Consider the following 18,446-nt stretch of genomic DNA (forward strand, 5'->3'; position numbering starts at 1 on the left):
CACACACACACACACACACACACACACACACACACACACACACACACACACACACACACACACACACACACACATACACATACACAAAAACACACACACACACACACACAACCAATAAAGTACACAAAGAGTAGCACAGTGAGAGAGAGAGAGAGAGAGATCACCATGGAAACAGAAAGACACTATTCTATTTTTAGCCTCATTTAGCTTCTCTCGTGGTTGTTAACCTATAGGAACCTTACAGGAGACAGAACACATTGGTTATGGTAATTAGCTGTTCCCTCCTCCTCCTATAGGAACCTTACAGGAGATAGAACACATTGGTTATGGTAATTAGATGTTCCCTCCTCCTCCTATAGGAACCTTACAGGAGACAGAACACATTGGTTATGGTAATTAGATGTTCCCTCCTCCTCCTATAGGAACCTTACAGGAGACAGAACACATTGGTTATGGTAATTAGCTGTTCAATGTCCTCTCATCTCACCCTGATTCAATGTCTTCTCATCTCATCTTCTACAGACTCAATGACATCTCATCACATCTCCTCATGACTCAATCTCCTCTCATCACATCTCCTCATGACTCAATGTCCTCTCATCACATCTCCTCATGACTCAATGACATCTCATCACATCTCCTCATGACTCAATGACATCTCATCTGATCTCCTCCTGACTCAATGTCCTCTCATATCATCTTCTCCAGACTCAATGTCCTGTTATCTTTTCTCCTCCTGACTCATTATCCACTCATCTCTTCCTGACTCAATGTCCTCCCATCTCATCTGTTCCTGAGTCAATGTCCTCTGATCTCATGTAATCTTCTTCTCGACTCAACATACCCTCATCTCATCTCCTGCTGAATCAATCTCCTCTCATCTCATCTCCTCCTGACTCAATATCCTCTCATCTCCTCATTACTCAATCTCCTTTCATCTCATCTCCTCCTGACTCAATCTCCTCTCATCTCATCTCCTCCTGACTCAACATCCTCTCATCTCATCTCCTCATGACTCAATCTCATCTCATCTCCTCATGACTCAATATCCTCTCATCTCCTCATGACTCAATATCCTCTCATCTCCTCATGACTCAATCTCCTCTCATCTCATCTCCTGACTCAATATCCTTTCATCTCATCTCCTCGTGACTCAATCTCATCTCATCTCCTGACTCAATATCCTTTCATCTCATCTCCTCATGACTCAATATCCTCTCATCTCCTCATGACTCAATATCCTCTCATCTCCTCATGACTCAATATCCTCTCATCTCATCTCCTCATGACTCAATCTCCTCTCATCTCATCTCCTGACTCAATATCCTTTCATCTCATCTCCTCGTGACTCAATCTCATCTCATCTCCTCCTGACTCAATATCCTTTCATCTCATCTCCTCGTGACTCAATCTCATCTCATCTCCTCCTGACTCAATATCCTTTCATCTCATCTCCTCGTGACTCAATCTCATCTCATCTCCTCCTGACTCAATATCCTCTCATCTCATCTCCTCCTGACTCAATCTCATCTCATCTCCTCCTGACTCAATATCCTTTCATCTCATCTCCTCATGACTCAATCTCATCTCATCTCCTCCTGACTCAATATCCTTTCATCTCATCTCCTCGTGACTCAATCTCATCTCATCTCCTCCTGACTCAATATCCTTTCATCTCATCTCCTCGTGACTCAATCTCATCTCATCTCCTCCTGACTCAATATCCTTTCATCTCATCTCCTCGTGACTCAATCTCATCTCATCTCCTCCTGACTCAATATCCTTTCATCTCATCTCCTCGTGACTCAATCTCATCTCATCTCCTCCTGACTCAATATCCTTTCATCTCATCTCCTCGTGACTCAATCTCATCTCATCTCCTCCTGACTCAATATCCTTTCATCTCATCTCCTCATGACTCAATCTCATCTCATCTCCTCCTGACTCAATATCCTCTCATCTCATCTCCCCTTTACCCAATGTCCTCTCATCTATTCTCCTGCTGATTCAATGTCTTCTCATCTCCTCCTGACTCACTGCCCTCACTTCTCATCTCCTCATGACTCAATGTCCTCTGATCTCATCTAATCTTCTCCTGACTCACTGCCCTCTCACCTCATCTCCTGCTGACTAAATGTCCTTTAATTTCATTCCCTCCGAACTCAATGGCCCATTAAGCATGTCTAGAGATGTCCCTTATTGGGACTGTGGTCTCCATCTTCTGTTTCGTGGGATGTTGGCCACATGAATGCTCTTTCCCATTAAACGTGTATTGAATGTTAATATCTTAAATTCTCAAATCATGCTAACCATGTTTTGGCTAAGACCTATTTGACATTAAGGGGTTGGTCTCTTGGAAACATTCCTTGCACATCATTCCTATCTTAAGGTTTTTTAATGACCTAATGCGTTCTTTAAAGTAGTAGGAACATTTGTTGTTAGCTTGGTGATGATTGCAGAAGTAACAGTGAGGGTTGAGTCAACCAGGCTGATGTGAATATTGTTACCAGAGAGCAGAAGACTGATGTTGTCGCCCTGTTGTTTTCTGTTCTGTCTGAATCTATCTGCAGACTGATGTTGTCGCCCTGATGTTTTCTGTTCTGTCTGAATCTATCTGCAGACTGATGTTGTCGCCCTGTTGTTTTCTGTTCTGTCTGAATCTATCTGCAGACTGATGTTGTCGCCCTGTTGTTTTCTGTTCTGTCTGAATCTATCTGCAGACTGATGTTGTCGCCCTGTTGTTTTCTGTTCTGTTTGAATCTATCTGCAGACTGATGTTGTCGCCCTGTTGTTTTCTGTTCTATTTGAATCTATCTGCAGACTGATGTTGTCGCCCTGTTGTTTTCTGTTCTGTTTGAATCTATCTGCAGACTGATGTTGTCTCCCTGTTGTTTTCTGTTCTGTTTGAATCTATCTGCAGACTGATGTTGTCGCCCTGTTGTTTTCTGTTCTGTCTGAATGTGTCCTTCTGGTTACTGATTCTGAGACTGTTGTTTCTGTTCTGTCCCCCAGGAGTGTTGTGCCAGCAGAGAGGAGACCTGAGGCTGTGTGGTGTGGCCATCCATGTTGCCGTCCTCCCTTTATCTCTACCATCCTATCCTCCTCCCCTCTTCCTCCTCTTCCTCCACCTGCTGCAGAGAGTGGTCCAGCTCCTTCTCTCCCCCTGCAGTCGTGCATTTCTGAGCCCCTGCCCTGCCTCCCCCTGCCCTGCCTGACTTCTGCCTCCCCCTGCCCTGCCTCCCCCTGCCCTGCCTGACTCCTGCCTCCCCCTGCCCTGCCTGACTTCTGCCTCCCCCTGCCCTGCCTCGCCCTGCCCTGCCTGACTCCTGCCTCCCCTCTGCCTTGTCTTACTCCTGTATCCCACCTGCCCTTCCTCCCCCCTGCCCTGTCTTACTCCTGCATCCCACCTGCCCTGCCTCCCCCTGCCCTGCCTGACTCCTGCCTCCCCCTGACCCTGCCTCCCCCTGCCCTGCCTGACTCCTGCCTCCCCCTGTCCCTGCCTCCCCCCTGCCCCTGCTCCTGCCTCCCCCTGCCCCTGCCTGACCCCTGACTGCCCCCTGCCCCTGCCTCCCCCTGTCCCTGCCTCCCCCTGCCCCTGCCCCTACCTGACCCCTGACTGCCCCCTGCCCCTGCCTCCCCCTGTCCCTACCTCCCCCTGCACCTGCCTCCCCCTGCCCCTGCCTCCCCCTGCCCCTGCCTCCCCCTGCCTCACCACTCAGCCCCCCCTCACCCCTCACCATGATGGAGTTGGGGGGTGTGTCCTATCTGACAGAGGAGTGTCTTCTACAGGCCACGCCCACCTGCCTTGGGTGCTTCATCGAGACCCGGGATCCCACCCCTATCCATGACACCGCTCCTATTCATGACCCCGGCCCCAAGACTCCTGACCTTGCCCGCGAGGCAGGGCTGGTAAGCCACCAGGACTTGGAGGCCACTTCCTGCCCTATCTCTGACATCAGCAGCATCAATATCCCATGTCTGAGCCAGGCTGGGGAGGTCATAGAGGTCCTCGGGGAGCCGCTCCTGCCAGAGCAGCTTCTCAGCTTCTCCATAACCAAAACCTGCCACGCCACCGCCCTCGTTACCGCTAACGACAAGACAGGAGACAACGGAGAGAAGACAGAGGCAGAGGATCCCACGACCAAGAATCTGTATGAGGGCCTCCTATTGGACAAGATGAACAGAGAGGAGGGCCTCCTATTGGACAAAGTGAATGTGGAGGAAATGCTGCTATTGGACAAGGTCAACGGGGGGGGAGTGTTGCTATTGGACAAAGTGAATGGGGAGAAGGTGCTGCTATTGGACAAGGTCCCCAGGGAGGAAGTGTTGCTATTGGACAAGATGAACAGAGAGGAGGTCCTCTTATTGGACAAAGTGAACAAGGAGGAGGTGCTGCTATTGGACAAGGTCCCCAGGGAGGAAGTGTTGCTATTGGACAAGATGAACAGAGAGGAGGTCCTCTTATTGGACAAAGTGAAAGGTGAGGAGGCGCTGCTATCGGACAAGGTCAGCGGGGGGGAAGTGTTGCTATTGGACAAGATGAACAGAGAGGAGGTCCTCTTATTGGACAAAGTGAAAGGGGAGGAGGCGCTGCTATCGGACAAGGTCAGCGGTGAGGAGGTCGTTCTGGCCAATGCGGGTCAGGACTGGGGTTACTTCGAGTCGTTTATCAGTGAGTCCAAGATGGAGCTGCTGGACCTGTGTTCTAAGACCAACCTGTCAGTCAACCTGTTCTCCGAAGACGACGTTGACAACCTGTTTGACGACGACGACGAGGACTCAGCTCTGAGCAGCGAAATGTGTTCTCTAAAGATCCGCTACGAGTCCTTCCAGGACAACATAAGAGAGAAGACCAACGTCCTGCAGGAGGACACACAGTTCAACTTCTTCCCCTCTGTCCTGGTCAATTGTGCCAAGAGGGAGGATGGAGGAGGAGGAGGAGGAGGGGGGAGGAGGACAGGGGAGGAGGGTAAAGCTGAGGAGCTGAGCCTTGTGGTGGGGGAGGAGGGTGGGAAGGTGGGGGATGTTAGTTTGCTAGTGGGGTCTCAGGGGTCCCAGGGTTCACCCCTCTCCTCCGCCTCCTCTGTCAACTACTTGCTGGAGTTCAGAAACTCAGTCGAGGAGGACGCGGAGTACAGCGATGACACCTCCTGCACCTCCTCGGACACCCTGCAGGAGGTGCAGCCGGGCCAGAGGAGGGGAGGAGGAGGAGGAAGTGCGCCCAGGGGTTCCAGGAGACCCTCGGACCCTCTGGACTACGGCCTGCGCTCCAAAAGGAAGGTCCGCTACAGTGACGACTACCTGTACGACGTCGACTCCATCGACAGCCACAGCAAGACCGAGAGAATCGCCACGGAGAAGAGAGAGAAGGTTCCGGCGGGACAGAGGGAGGAGGATGTGGACTGGTGCCCCAAGAAGAGACGGAAATTCTCCCGGAAGGAGCCGCCAGTCATCACCAAGTACATAATCATCAACCGCTTCAAAGGACAGAGACGCATGTCTGTGAATCTGGGCAGGCTGGACCCTGCCGGGGACGCTGCCGTGAGCCTGGACCCTGCCAGGGACGCTGCCGTGAGCCTGGACCCTGCCGGTGACGCTGCCGTGAGCCTGGACCCTGCCGAGGAGAACCACTACTCCTCTCTGTCTCCACTGAAAGACTTCTGGCAGGAGAGGAGGAGGGAGCGGGAGGAGCAGCTGCGGCTGGCGTCCAGAGATAAACAGCATCTGAACAGGCGCCGCCACCGCCCCTTTAGTTCCATGCACCCCAAACAGAAATACAAGATGGCCAACAGGCTGTGTGTCCAGAGGATCCCCCGGACAGGGGAGGGATCAGCAGTAGCTCAGGACTCAGGTTCCACCCCCTCTGTCTCTGATCAGGCTGTTACTACAGAGGAGGGGGAGGGGAAGAGCACCGTTACAACCACAGGACATCACACACACCGGAACAGCCAAGAGGAGCCGCACCCAGGAGAGAGAGGAGAGGGATGGGAGGAGGACGGGAGGAGGGAAAACAGGGAGGATAAGGAAATTCAAGAGCCAAGCCAGGCTGAGCAGTGACAAGACAATGAAAGAGGGAGGAGCAGGTGGAAGAGCGGAGGGGGAGAGCGTGATGAATGGAGCGGCGGATGCTGGGGTGTTAACCAACCAGGAGCCTGCTGGCAGCGTACGAGTGGCAGACATCAGCTCTAACACACCCAGCCCTCCTTTCTCCTCCCTGGATCCCACCAACCAGCAGACATTCCCCTTCACCTCCTCCTCCTCCTCCTGCGCCTCTGTCCTCATCTCTTCTGACCAAGCTGTACCTTCTGGGGAGAGGGAGGAAGGGGTGTCAGTGATCCCAGGGGGGTACCTGCAAACCCTACTAGATTCCTCAGACTCCTCCAGGAGGGTAGGTATCACCTACTACCCCCAGCATCCCCCCACGCAGCACTATCCCCCAGGTCTCTCTCTAGAGGAGAAACAGTTTTCCTCTCTGCAGTTAGTCCAGAGCTCCCCTCCCTCCGAGTCAGAGCTCCAACAGTCACCCCAAAACTGTCCCAGCTTCCCCTCCTCCATGTGGAACCACCAGCCCCATCTCGGCCCCAGCTACCCCCACAGCCAGGGGGGCTTTGGCCCCGACACCACTCTCCTCTCCAGTGGGTTCCTGCCCTTGTCGGACGGCCTGCCTGGGTCGGGGTCTGGATCGGACTACAGCCAGCAGGGATCAGAGACTGACAGACTGCTGTACGAGAAGAGTTACCTTGTGGAGGGGGTGGGGCTGCAGCCAGGGTCGGGGGTGGAGCTACAGGAGCTGCAGGTGTGTCAGTCAGGTGTCTGTCTGGGGCAGGTGCAGTACCAGCGAGGCTCTCTCTGCTCAGACCATGGATGTCTGATCAGCTATGACTCTGTGGGCTCCTTGTCTGCCTGCTCCTCCAACTACAGCTCTCAGAGCTTTGGGGAACAGCGTGAGGGAGGAGGGCAGACAGAGGAGAGGAGAGACAGCTACCTGCAGCACTGCAGCCCCACGGTGTTGTTCCAACAGAGCCTGGAGAACATGGGTCACCCCATCACCCCCCTCAGAGAGTCCTCAGACCTCCTCGACATTTCAAACTTTACCCCCGACAAGTTCAGACACTCCTCCCTGTCCGAGCTGTCGCCCCCGGAGACCCCCAACCTCTCCCCCCTGGTGACGGGGTGGGAGATGAGGACAGGAGGCAAAGCCCCGGAGTACCAGGATCATGTGACAGGATGTGACATCAGCAGGGAGGCGAAGTGGAACTGTGACATCATGCAGCAGGCGGAGCAGCACGGGATGGAGGGGCGGCCCTCATTCAACGGAGAGGGGGAGGGGGGGAAGAACACCCGCTCTAAGAGGAAAGCAGGTTATAAACAGGCTGCAGCGGCAGCAGGGGGACAGCAGGGGCCCAAGAGAGGCCGGGCCCCCAGAGCATCCAAGACAGAGAAGGTGAAGATGCCTAGACAGAGCCGCTCTTCTAAGAAGATCAAAGCCATGCTGGAGGGGAAGGCTGCCAAGGGCCAGGCGCAGGCAGGGGGGAACCTTCAGCCCCACAGCCACGGTAGCATTGGGGACTGGTCTGGTAGCAGCACCGGGCCTAGGGGCTGGTCGGAGGGGAACACCAGCCTGGGGGAAGGGGAGGAGCAGCAGGAGTTTGAGGAGCCATCCAACATCCTGTCCAACATTGTGTCCGGCATGGCGGAGGTCCAGAGGTTCATGATGGAGTCCATGGAGCCTCAGTGGGACCTGCTGGAGGGCGACCTGCCGCCCGACACCAACAGCCTTAACATGAAGACCCTCCACATCCTCCAGGGGAGGGGGGGCAAGAAGGGAGCAGGCTCCGTGGGGGTCGGACGGGGCAGGAAGGCCAGGGGCAAGGTGGGGAAGAACCAGGCCAAGTTTAACACCTCCCACCCCATCTTCCCCCAGCTCGCTCTGGGCTGCAACATGTTCGACAAACCCAATTCTATTAGCCCAGGCCCCACGCACAAAAAACTGTACCGACACAAGACCAGTGCCAAGTTCCCAAACATGGAGACTGTGAAGGGTAAGCGAGGGGGAGTGGAGAGGAACCCAAACAAGGACTTGGCCCTCATGGTCTCTTTTGAGAAACTGAGGTAATATTTTGTCATCTGATGCTGTTGCCCCCCCCCCCTATCTCCCCTCACTACCTGCTCAGCCTCAAGTCCCCCCCAATACTAGATCAGCCCCCCTTCCTCCACCCACCCCCCTATCTCCCCTCACTACCTACTCAGCCCCCCTTCCTCCACCCACCCCCTTATCTCCCCTCACTACCTGCTCAGCCCCCTTCCTCCTCCCACCCCCTTATCTCCCCTCACTACCTGCTCAGCCCCCTTCCTCCTCCCACCCCCCTATCTCCCCTCACTACCTTCTCAGCCCCCCTTCCTCCTCCCACCCCCCTATCTCCCCTCACTACCTACTCAGCCCCCCTTCCTCCTCCCACCCCCTATCTCCCCTCACTACCTACTCAGCCCCCTTCCTCCTCCCACCCCCCTATCTCCCCTCACTACCTACTCAGCCCCCTTCCTCCTCCCACCCCCTATCTCCCCTCACTACCTTCTCAGCCCCCCTTCCTCCTCCCACCCCCTATCTCCCCTCACTACCTTCTCAGCCCCCTTCCTCCTCCCACCCCCCTATCTCCCCTCACTACCTACTCAGCCCCCTTCCTCCACCCACCCCCTTATCTCCCCTCACTACCTACTCAGCCCCCCTTCCTCCTCCCACCCCCTTATCTCCCCTCACTACCTACTCAGCCCCCTTCCTCCTCCCACCCCCCTATCTCCCCTCACTACCTTCTCAGCCCCCTTCCTCCTCCCACCCCCTATCTCCCCTCACTACCTACTCAGCCCCCTTCCTCCTCCCACCCCCCTATCTCCCCTCACTACCTACTCAGCCCCCTTCCTCCTCCCACCCCCCCTATCTCCCCTCACTACCTACTCAGCCCCCCTTCCTCCTCCCACCCCCCTATCTCCCCTCACTACCTTCTCAGCCCCCTTCCTCCTCCCACCCCCTATCTCCCCTCACTACCTTCTCAGCCCCCCTTCCTCCTCCCACCCCCCTATCTCCCCTCACTACCTTCTCAGCCCCCTTCCTCCTCCCACCCCCTATCTCCCCTCACTACCTTCTCAGCCCCCCTTCCTCCTCCCACCCCCCTATCTCCCCTCACTACTTTCTCAGCCCCCCTTCCTCCTCCCACCCCCCTATCTCCCCTCACTACCTGCTCAGCGCCCCCTCTTCTCCCAGCACCACTGATGCTGCAATGCTAGAGCTGCATGATGACTACATTACCCAGACTCCCCCACTTCCTTTACCCCCCCTGAAGAGGACCGTAATATCTGCATGAGAAACATTCTTGTAGTTCTTCTTTACAAACTACATATTGAGTGATTGTGTCCAGCTTTATTGAGGTTTGAAACAAACTACCATGGCTGTTTGTTTCTGCTTTGTTTTTCTTTCCTGGTTGTTTCAGTTTTTGTCAGAAAAAATATGAAGCCTTGAAAACAGTTTTATCTTTTGTAGGACCTGTGTTTTGTTTGTGTATTTTCTCAGTGAACTTTGCTGGACTAAGTTGTGTATTATCTCAGTGACCTTCAACCCCCCCCCCCGCCCCTCTGTTTCGTAGGCAGAATATGGCCGTCTTGTTGTCGCTGTCCTTCAGATAGACACTGCCTGGCTCAGTTCAAGAGGAAAAACTACAACCCCCCATAACACCCCTCTCTCTTCTGAGCCCCTCCCCTTGTATAAACCCAAGACATCTTCAACACAAGATGGGACCATTTTTGTATCGATAACATATCAAAATAGCATTTTGTCTTCATTTTCTTAATTTTGGAATGAGCTTGTAATTCTCCTGTTCTTTACTGTTCTGTTTCTCCTGGAGGTTTTAAAAAGGAGCTGGTCGTTCTAACGAGACATTTATAGATGTTCACAGTGCTCCGTCCACTATCAGAGTATTTTTGTCTATGTTGTTGTACAGCTCCATGCACTATCTGCAAAAAAATGATAATTATTTTTAATCTTCAAAATCAAATGTGCCAAAAGGTAAAGATGACATCTTATATTTATACTGAACAAAAATATAAACGCAACATGCAATATTTTCAAACATTTTACTGAGTTACAGTTCATATAAGGAAATCAGTCAATTGAAATCGATTCATTAGGCTCTAATCTATGGATTTCACATGACTGGGTGCAGCTATAGGCTGACTGGGCGCAGCTATAGGCCCACCCACTTGGGAGCCATGCCCAGCCAATCAGAATAAGATTTTCCCACAAAAGGGTTGTATGCTCCCCACAGACATCTGTGGAATTTTATTGTCCCCAGCACAAGGTGCAACTGTGTAATGATCATGCTGTTTAATTAGCTTCTTGATATGCCACACCTGGTCAGGTGGATGGGATGATCTTGGCAAAGGAGAAATGTTCACTAACAGGGATGTAAACAAATGTGTGCACAACATTTAGAGAAATTAGCTTTTTGTGTGTCTGGAACATTTCTGGGATCTTTTATTTCAGCTCATGGAACATGGGATCAAAACTGTACATGTTGAGTTTATATTTTAGTTCCATGTAGAATACAGAGACTATAGAGTATAGATGTATAGAATACAGAAACTATAGAGTATAGATGTATAGAATACAGAGCGGATATTGGCTGTTTCGTTTTCTTTATCCATTGTGAATATCGAAAGCTCTGGTTGGCTGGCTGCTCACAGAGGTAATCATGTCAGATAGACAGCAGAGTGCTTCATTCCATAGTCATGTTGTATCAGGACGTTCAAGGTGTTGTATTACTGACAGCAGTGAGTTGTGTTGCAGCCATGCATCGATTCAGAGGGCATGACCTCATCACAATGCAACCATTTAAGAAGGAAAAATAAAATTGGGATACACACGAGTAGAAATCAATGAAAGCATTTCCAGCAGCTACGACTCCTATTACCATTCCATATGCGATGTTAAAGGGGGTCAGCACCACTTCATTCTACCATTCCATATGCGATGTTAAAGGGGGTCAGCACCACTTCATTCTAACATTACCATATGAGATGTTAAAGGGGGTCAGCACCACTTCATTCTACCATTACCATATGAGATGTTAAAGGGGGTCAGCACCACTTCATTCTACCATTCCATTTGCGATGTTAAAGGGGGTCAGCACCACTTCATTCTACCATTACCATATGAGATGTTAAAGGGGGTCAGCACCACTTCATTCTACCATTACCATATGAGATGTTAAAGGGGGTCAGCACCACTTCATTCTACCATTCCATATGCGATGTTAAAGGGGGTCAGCACCACTTCATTCTACCGTTCCATATGAAATGTTAAAGGGGGTCAGCACCACTTCATTCTACCATTCCATATGAGATGTTAAAGGGGGTCAGCACCACTTCATTCTACCATTCCATATGAGATGTTAAAGGGGGTCAGCACCACTTCATTCTACCATTCCATATGAGATGTTAAAGGGGGTCAGCACCACTTCATTCTACCATTCCATATGAGATGTTAAAGGGTGTCAGCACCACTTCATTCTACCATTCCATATGATATGTTAAAGGGGGTCAGCACCACTTCATTCTACCGTTCCATATGCGATGTTAAAGGGGGTCAGCACCACTTCATTCTACCATTCCATATGAGATGTTAAAGGGGGTCAGCACCACTTCATTCTACCATTCCATATGAGATGTTAAAGGGGGTCAGCACCACTTCATTCTACCATTCCATATGATATGTTAAAGGGGGTCAGCACCACTTCATTCTACCATTCCATATGAGATGTTAAAGGGGGTCAGCACCACTTCATTCTACCATTCCATATGAGATGTTAAAGGGGTCAGCACCACTTCATTCTACCATTCCATATGAGATGTTAAAGGGGTCAGCACCACTTCATTCTACCATTACCATATGAGATGTTAAAGGGGTCAGCACCACTTCATTCTACCATTCCATATGAGATGTTAAAGGGGGTCAGCACCACTTCATTCTACCATTCCATATGAGATGTTAAAGGGGGTCAGCACCACTTCATTCTACCATTCCATATGAGATGTTAAAGGGGGTTAGCACCACTTCATTCTACCATTACCATATGAGATGTTAAAGGGGGTCAGGACCACTTCATTCTACCATTCCATATGAGATGTTAAAGGGGGTCAGCACCACTTCATTCTACCATTCCATATGAGATGTTAAAGGGGGTCAGCACCACTTCATTCTACCATTCCATATGAGATGTTAAAGGGGGTCAGCACCACTTCATTCTACCATTCCATATGAGACGTTAAAGGGGTCAGCACCACTTCATTCTACCATTCCATATGAGATGTTAAAGGGGGTCAGCACCACTTCATTCTACCATTACCATATGAGATGTTAAAGGGGGTCAGCACCACTTCATTCTACCATTCCATATGAGATGTTAAAGGGGGTCAGCACCACTTCATTCTACCATTTATTAAATAACATTGCGTTGTTTTTGACTCTTAAACATTCTCTATCAAAACAATGATATCTTAGACACTGAATGGCACGCTATTCCCTATATAGCCCAATGGTCCTGGTCAAAAGTAGTGCACTATATAGGAATTAGGTTGTAATCACATATAGTTAACTCCACTTCTCTGTCAGATATGAACCTTGGAACTTTTCATTTTTGTACATTTATTGAAAGCAGTAACCCCCCTCAGTGTTCTCTGAACGTATTGAAAGCAGTAACCCCCCTCAGTGTTCTCTGGACATATTGAAAGCAGTAACCCCCCTCAGTGTTCTCTGAACGTATTGAAAGCGGTAACCCCCCTCAGTGTTCTCTGAACGTATTGAAAGCAGTAACCCCCCTCAGTGTTCTCTGGACGTATTGAAAGCAGTAACCCCCCTCAGTGTTCTCTGAACGTATTGAAAGCGATAACCCCCCTCAGTGTTCTCTGAACGTATTGAAAGCAGTAACCCCCCTCAGTGTTCTCTGAACGTATTGAAAGCAGTAACCCCCCTCAGTGTTCTCTGAACGTATTGAAAGCGGTAACCCCCCTCAGTGTTCTCTGAACGTATTGAAAGCGGTAACCCCCCTCAGTATTCTCTGAACGTATTGAAAGCGATAACCCCCCTCAGTGTTCTCTGAACGTATTGAAAGCAGTAACCCCCCTCAGTGTTCTCTGAACGTATTGAAAGCAGTAACCCCCTCAGTGTTCTCTGAACGTATTGAAAGCAGTAACCCCCTCAGTGTACTCTGAACGTATTGAAAGCAGTAACCCCCTCAGTGTTCTCTGAACGTATTGAAAGCAGTAACCCCCTCAGTGTTCTCTGAACGTATTGAAAGCAGTAACCCCCTCAGTGTTCTCTGAACGTATTGAAAGCGGTAACCCCCTCAGTGTTCTCTGAACGTATTGAAAGCGGTAACCCCCTCAGTGTTCTCTGAACGTATTGAAAGCAGTAACCCCCTCAGTGTTCTCTGAACGTATTGAAAGCGGTAACCCCCTCAGTGTTCTCTGAACGTATTGAAAGCAGTAACCCCCTCAGTGTTCTCTGAACGTATTGAAAGCAGTAACCCCCTCAGTGTTCTCTGAACGTATTGAAAGCGGTAACCCCCTCAGTGTTCTCTGAACGTATTGAAAGCAGTAACCCCCTCAGTGTTCTCTGAACGTATTGAAAGCAGTAACCCCCTCAGTGTTCTCTGAACGTATTGAAAGCAGTAACCCCCTCAGTGTTCTCTGAACGTATTGAAAGCGGTAACCCCCTCAGTGTTCTCTGAACGTATTGAAAGCGGTAACCCCCTCAGTGTTCTCTGAATGTATTGAAAGCGGTAACCCCCTCAGTGTTCTCTGAACGTATTGAAAGCAGTAACCCCCTCAGTGTTCTCTGAACGTATTGAAAGCAGTAACCCCCTCAGTGTTCTCTGAACGTATTGAAAGCGGTAACCCCCTCAGTGTTCTCTGAACGTATTGAAAGCAGTAACCCCCTCAGTGTTCTCTGAACATATTGAAAGCAGTAACCCCCTCAGTGTTCTCTGAACGTATTGAAAGCAGTAACCCCCTCAGTGTTCTCTGAACGTATTGAAAGCAGTAACCCCCTCAGTGTTCTCTGAACGTATTGAAAGCAGTAACCCCCTCAGTGTTCTCTGAACGTATTGAAAGCAGTAACCCCCTCAGTGTTCTCTGAACGTATTGAAAGCAGTAACCCCCTCAGTGTTCTCTGAACGTATTGAAAGTGGTAACCCCCTCAGTGTTCTCTGAACGTATTGAAAGCAGTAACCCCCCTCAGTGTTCTCTGAACGTATTGAAAGCGGTAACCTCCCTCAGTGTTCTCTGAACGTATTGAAAGCAGTAACCCCCCTCAGTGTTCTCTGAACGTATTGAAAGCGGTAACCCCCCTCAGTGTTCTCTGAACGTATTGAAAGCGGTAACCCCCCTCAGTGTTCTCTGAACGTATTGAAAGCGGTAACCTCCCTCAGTGTTCTCTGAGCGTATTGAAAGCGGTAACCCCCCTCAGTGTTCTCTGAACGTATTGAAAGCAGTAACCCCCCTCAGTGTTCTCTGAACGTATTGAAAGCAGTAACCCCCCTCAGTGTTCTCTGAACGTATTGAAAGCAGTAACCCCCCTCAGTGTTCTCTGAACGTATTGAAAGCAGTAACCCCCCTCAGTGTTCTCTGAACGTATTGAAAGCGGTAACCCCCCTCAGTGTTCTCTGAACGTATTGAAAGCGGTAACCCCCCTCAGTGTTCTCTGAACGTATTGAAAGCGGTAACCCCCCTCAGTGTTCTCTGAACGTATTGAAAGCAGTAACCCCCCTCAGTGTTCTCTGAACGTATTGAAAGCAGTAACCCCCCTCAGTGTTCTCTGAACGTATTGAAAGCAGTAACCCCCTCAGTGTTCTCTGAACGTATTGAAAGCAGTAACCCCCTCAGTGTTCTCTGAACGTGAAAGCAGTAACCCCCTCAGTGTTCTCTGAACGTATTGAAAGCAGTAACCCCCTCAGTGTTCTCTGAACGTATTGAAAGCAGTAACCCCTCAGTGTTCTCTGAACGTATTGAAAGCAGTAACCCCCTCAGTGTTCTCTGAACGTATTGAAAGCAGTAACCCCCTCAGTGTTCTCTGAACGTATTGAAAGCAGTAACCCCCTCAGTGTTCTCTGAACGTATTGAAAGCAGTAACCCCCTCAGTGTTCTCTGAACGTATTGAAAGCAGTAACCCCCTCAGTGTTCTCTGAACGTATTGAAAGCAGTAACCCCCTCAGTGTTCTCTGAACGTATTGAAAGCAGTAACCCCCTCAGTGTTCTCTGAACGTATTGAAAGCAGTAACCCCCTCAGTGTTCTCTGAACGTATTGAAAGCAGTAACCCCCTCAGTGTTCTCTGAACGTATTGAAAGCAGTAACCCCCTCAGTGTTCTCTGAACGTATTGAAAGCAGTAACCCCCTCAGTGTTCTCTGAACGTATTGAAAGCGGTAACCCCCTCAGTGTTCTCTGAACGTATTGAAAGCAGTAACCCCCTCAGTGTTCTCTGAAAAAGCAGTAACCCCCTCAGTGTTCTCTGAACGTGTTCTTGAAAGCGGTAACCCCCTCAGTGTTCTCTGAACGTATTGAAAGCAGTAACCCCCTCAGTGTTCTCTGAACGTATTGAAAGCGGTAACCTCCCTCAGTGTTCTCTGAACGTATTGAAAGCAGTAACCCCCTCAGTGTTCTCTGAACGTATTGAAAACCCCCTCAGTGTTCTCTGAGCGTATTGAAAGCAGTAACCCCCTCAGTGTTCTCTGAACGTATTGAAAGCAGTAACCCCCTCAGTGTTCTCTGAACGTATTGAAAGCGGTAACCCCCTCAGTGTTCTCTGAACGTATTGAAAGCAGTAACCCCCTCAGTGTTCTCTGAACGTATTGAAAGCAGTAACCCCCTCAGTGTTCTCTGAACGTATTGAAAGCAGTAACCCCCTCAGTGTTCTCTGAACGTATTGAAAGCAGTAACCCCCTCAGTGTTCTCTGAACGTATTGAAAGCAGTAACCCCCTCAGTGTTCTCTGAACGTATTGAAAGCAGTAACCCCCTCAGTGTTCTCTGAACGTATTGAAAGCAGTAACCCCCTCAGTGTTCTCTGAACGTATTGAAAGCAGTAACCCCCTCAGTGTTCTCTGAACGTATTGAAAGCGGTAACCCCCTCAGTGTTCTCTGAACGTATTGAAAGCAGTAACCCCCTCAGTGTTCTCTGAACGTAACGTAACCCCCTTGTTCTCTGAACGTATTGTAACCCCCTCAGTGTTCTCTGGAACGTATTGAAAGCAGTAACCCCCTCAGTGTTCTCTGAAATTGAAAGCGGTAACCCCCTCAGTGTTCTCTGAACGTATTGAAAGCAGTAACCCCCTCAGTGTTCTCTGAACGTATTGAAAGCAGTAACCCCCTCAGTGTTCTCTGAACGTATTGAAAGCAGTAACCCCCTCAGTGTTCTCTGAACGTATTGAAAGCAGTAACCCCCTCAGTGTTCTCTGAACGTATTGAAAGCAGTAACCCCCTCAGTGTTCTCTGAACGTATTGAAAGCAGTAACCCCCTCAGTGTTCTCTGAACGTATTGAAAGCAGTAACCCCCTCAGTGTTCTCTGAACGTATTGAAAGCGGTAACCCCCTCAGTGTTCTCTGAACGTATTGAAAGCAGTAACCCCCTCAGTGTTCTCTGAACGTATTGAAAGCGGTAACCCCCTCAGTGTTCTCTGAACGTATTGAAAGCAGTAACCCCCTCAGTGTTCTCTGAACGTATTGAAAGCAGTAACCCCCTCAGTGTTCTCTGAACGTATTGAAAGCGGTAACCCCCTCAGTGTTCTCTGAACGTATTGAAAGCAGTAACCCCCCTCAGTGTTCTCTGAACGTATTGAAAGCGGTAACCCCCTCAGTGTTCTCTGAACGTATTGAAAGCAGTAACCCCCCTCAGTGTTCTCTGAACGTATTGAAAGCAGTAACCCCCCTCAGTGTTCTCTGAACGTATTGAAAGCAGTAACCCCCCTCAGTGTTCTCTGAACGTTTCAGAACTACAGGACCAGTATTATTATTTAAATAGCTTCTGAAGTTTCAGGGGTTTTTCCATTTCCTGAAAAAAATGATGTTTTGGAGATAAGATGTTTTCATTCGTTGGACAGCGATGTGCTATGCCAGGGGTACATGGGATTTATTTCTGACATATGACCTCTTTGCTGAGTCTGTTAGTAGTGAGATCAGATCACTTCCTTCCTGTCACAGTGATCACATTATCAGGTTGAACGGTTTTAATGTTATTTAATGACACTGTTATGGACAGAAGAAGCTCTGTGCGCCCCAGTGTCTCTCTCTGGCTGGGTACGTCACAAATGGCCCTCAGCCTCTTCTCTATAGTGCACTACTTCTGACCAGGGCCAATAGGACCTTGGTAGTAGACAGGGAGCAGGGTGTCATTTGGGACATTGCCTCTGTTACTCAGGACCATTCAGACTAATTACATTCTACTGTATGGAGTCATTAGCTGCCTCATTGCATGGTGAAGAACATTCAGAAATCACTCTCAAAATGGAACCTGGCTCGTATTTATATGTATTGGTTAGATACTCTGGAAAGCAGAAACAACGTCCCAGTTAAATCATCATCTCACTGTTTCTCCATAACTCTCTGTAGCTCAGGGCGCTTTAACCTTGTTCCTGGAGAGTTACCGTCCTGTAGGTTATTCCTCCAACTCTAATCTAGCAGGAACAACACCTGAGGTAACTATTACAGGAAGGGTACTCCTTAAATCTGTACATCGAATGTACGCCTTAAATCTACACAAGACAGATAGGTTACAAGATAATTAACTAATAGTAGAGATCCCCCTCCCTCTCTCTCTCTCTCCCTCCCTCTATCTCCCTCCCTCTCTCTCTCTCCCCGTCTCTCTCTCTCTCTGTCCCTCTCCCTCCCTCTCTCTCTCTCTCTCTCTCTCCCCCCCTCCCTCTCTCTCTCTCTCCCCCCTCTCTCTCTCTCTCTCCCTCTCCTCCCTCCCTCTCTCTCTCTCTCTCTCTCCCCCCCCCTCTCTCTCTCTCTCTCTCTCTCTCTCCCCTCCCTCTCTCTCTCTCTCCCTCCCTCTCTCTCTCCTCTCTCTCTCTCTCCTCCCTCTCTCTCTCTCTCCCCCTCCCTCTCTCTCTCTCTCCCTCCCTCTCTCTCTCTCTCTCCCCCCTGTCTCTCTCCCTCTCTCTCTCTCTCCCTCCCTGTCTCTCTCCCTCCCCCTCTCTCTCTCTCTGTCGTTCTCTCTTTCTCTCTCTTCATCTCTATGTCAGACTGTGTTTACAAATATTTACTGAAGTTTACATGACGGGAATATTTGTCACTGCGATCCATTCTTTCAGTGATTTCCTGTCCTTGACTTCAGGTACTGATACACTATAGTGATGCCGAAATGTTGGTAAAAACCCAATAAATTACTGGGAGGTTATATATGG

General features: G+C 49.9%; 1 protein-coding gene across 1 annotated transcript; it reads left to right on the forward strand.

Moving 5' to 3' along the window:
- Positions 1–3,738: 3,738 nt before the first annotated feature.
- LOC135545141 (neurite extension and migration factor-like) lies at positions 3,739–11,113 on the forward strand. Its single transcript, XM_064972776.1, is given in 5 exon segments — positions 3,739–5,934; positions 5,936–8,112; positions 9,639–9,672; positions 9,674–9,712; positions 9,714–11,113. Coding segments are annotated over 5 exon segments (4,575 nt in total). The 3' UTR covers positions 9,843–11,113.
- The last annotated feature ends 7,333 nt before the right edge of the window (positions 11,114–18,446 follow it).

This window comes from Oncorhynchus masou, chromosome 9 (genome assembly GCF_036934945.1).
Source record: "Oncorhynchus masou masou isolate Uvic2021 chromosome 9, UVic_Omas_1.1, whole genome shotgun sequence".
Classification (NCBI taxonomy): Eukaryota; Metazoa; Chordata; class Actinopteri; order Salmoniformes; family Salmonidae; genus Oncorhynchus; species Oncorhynchus masou.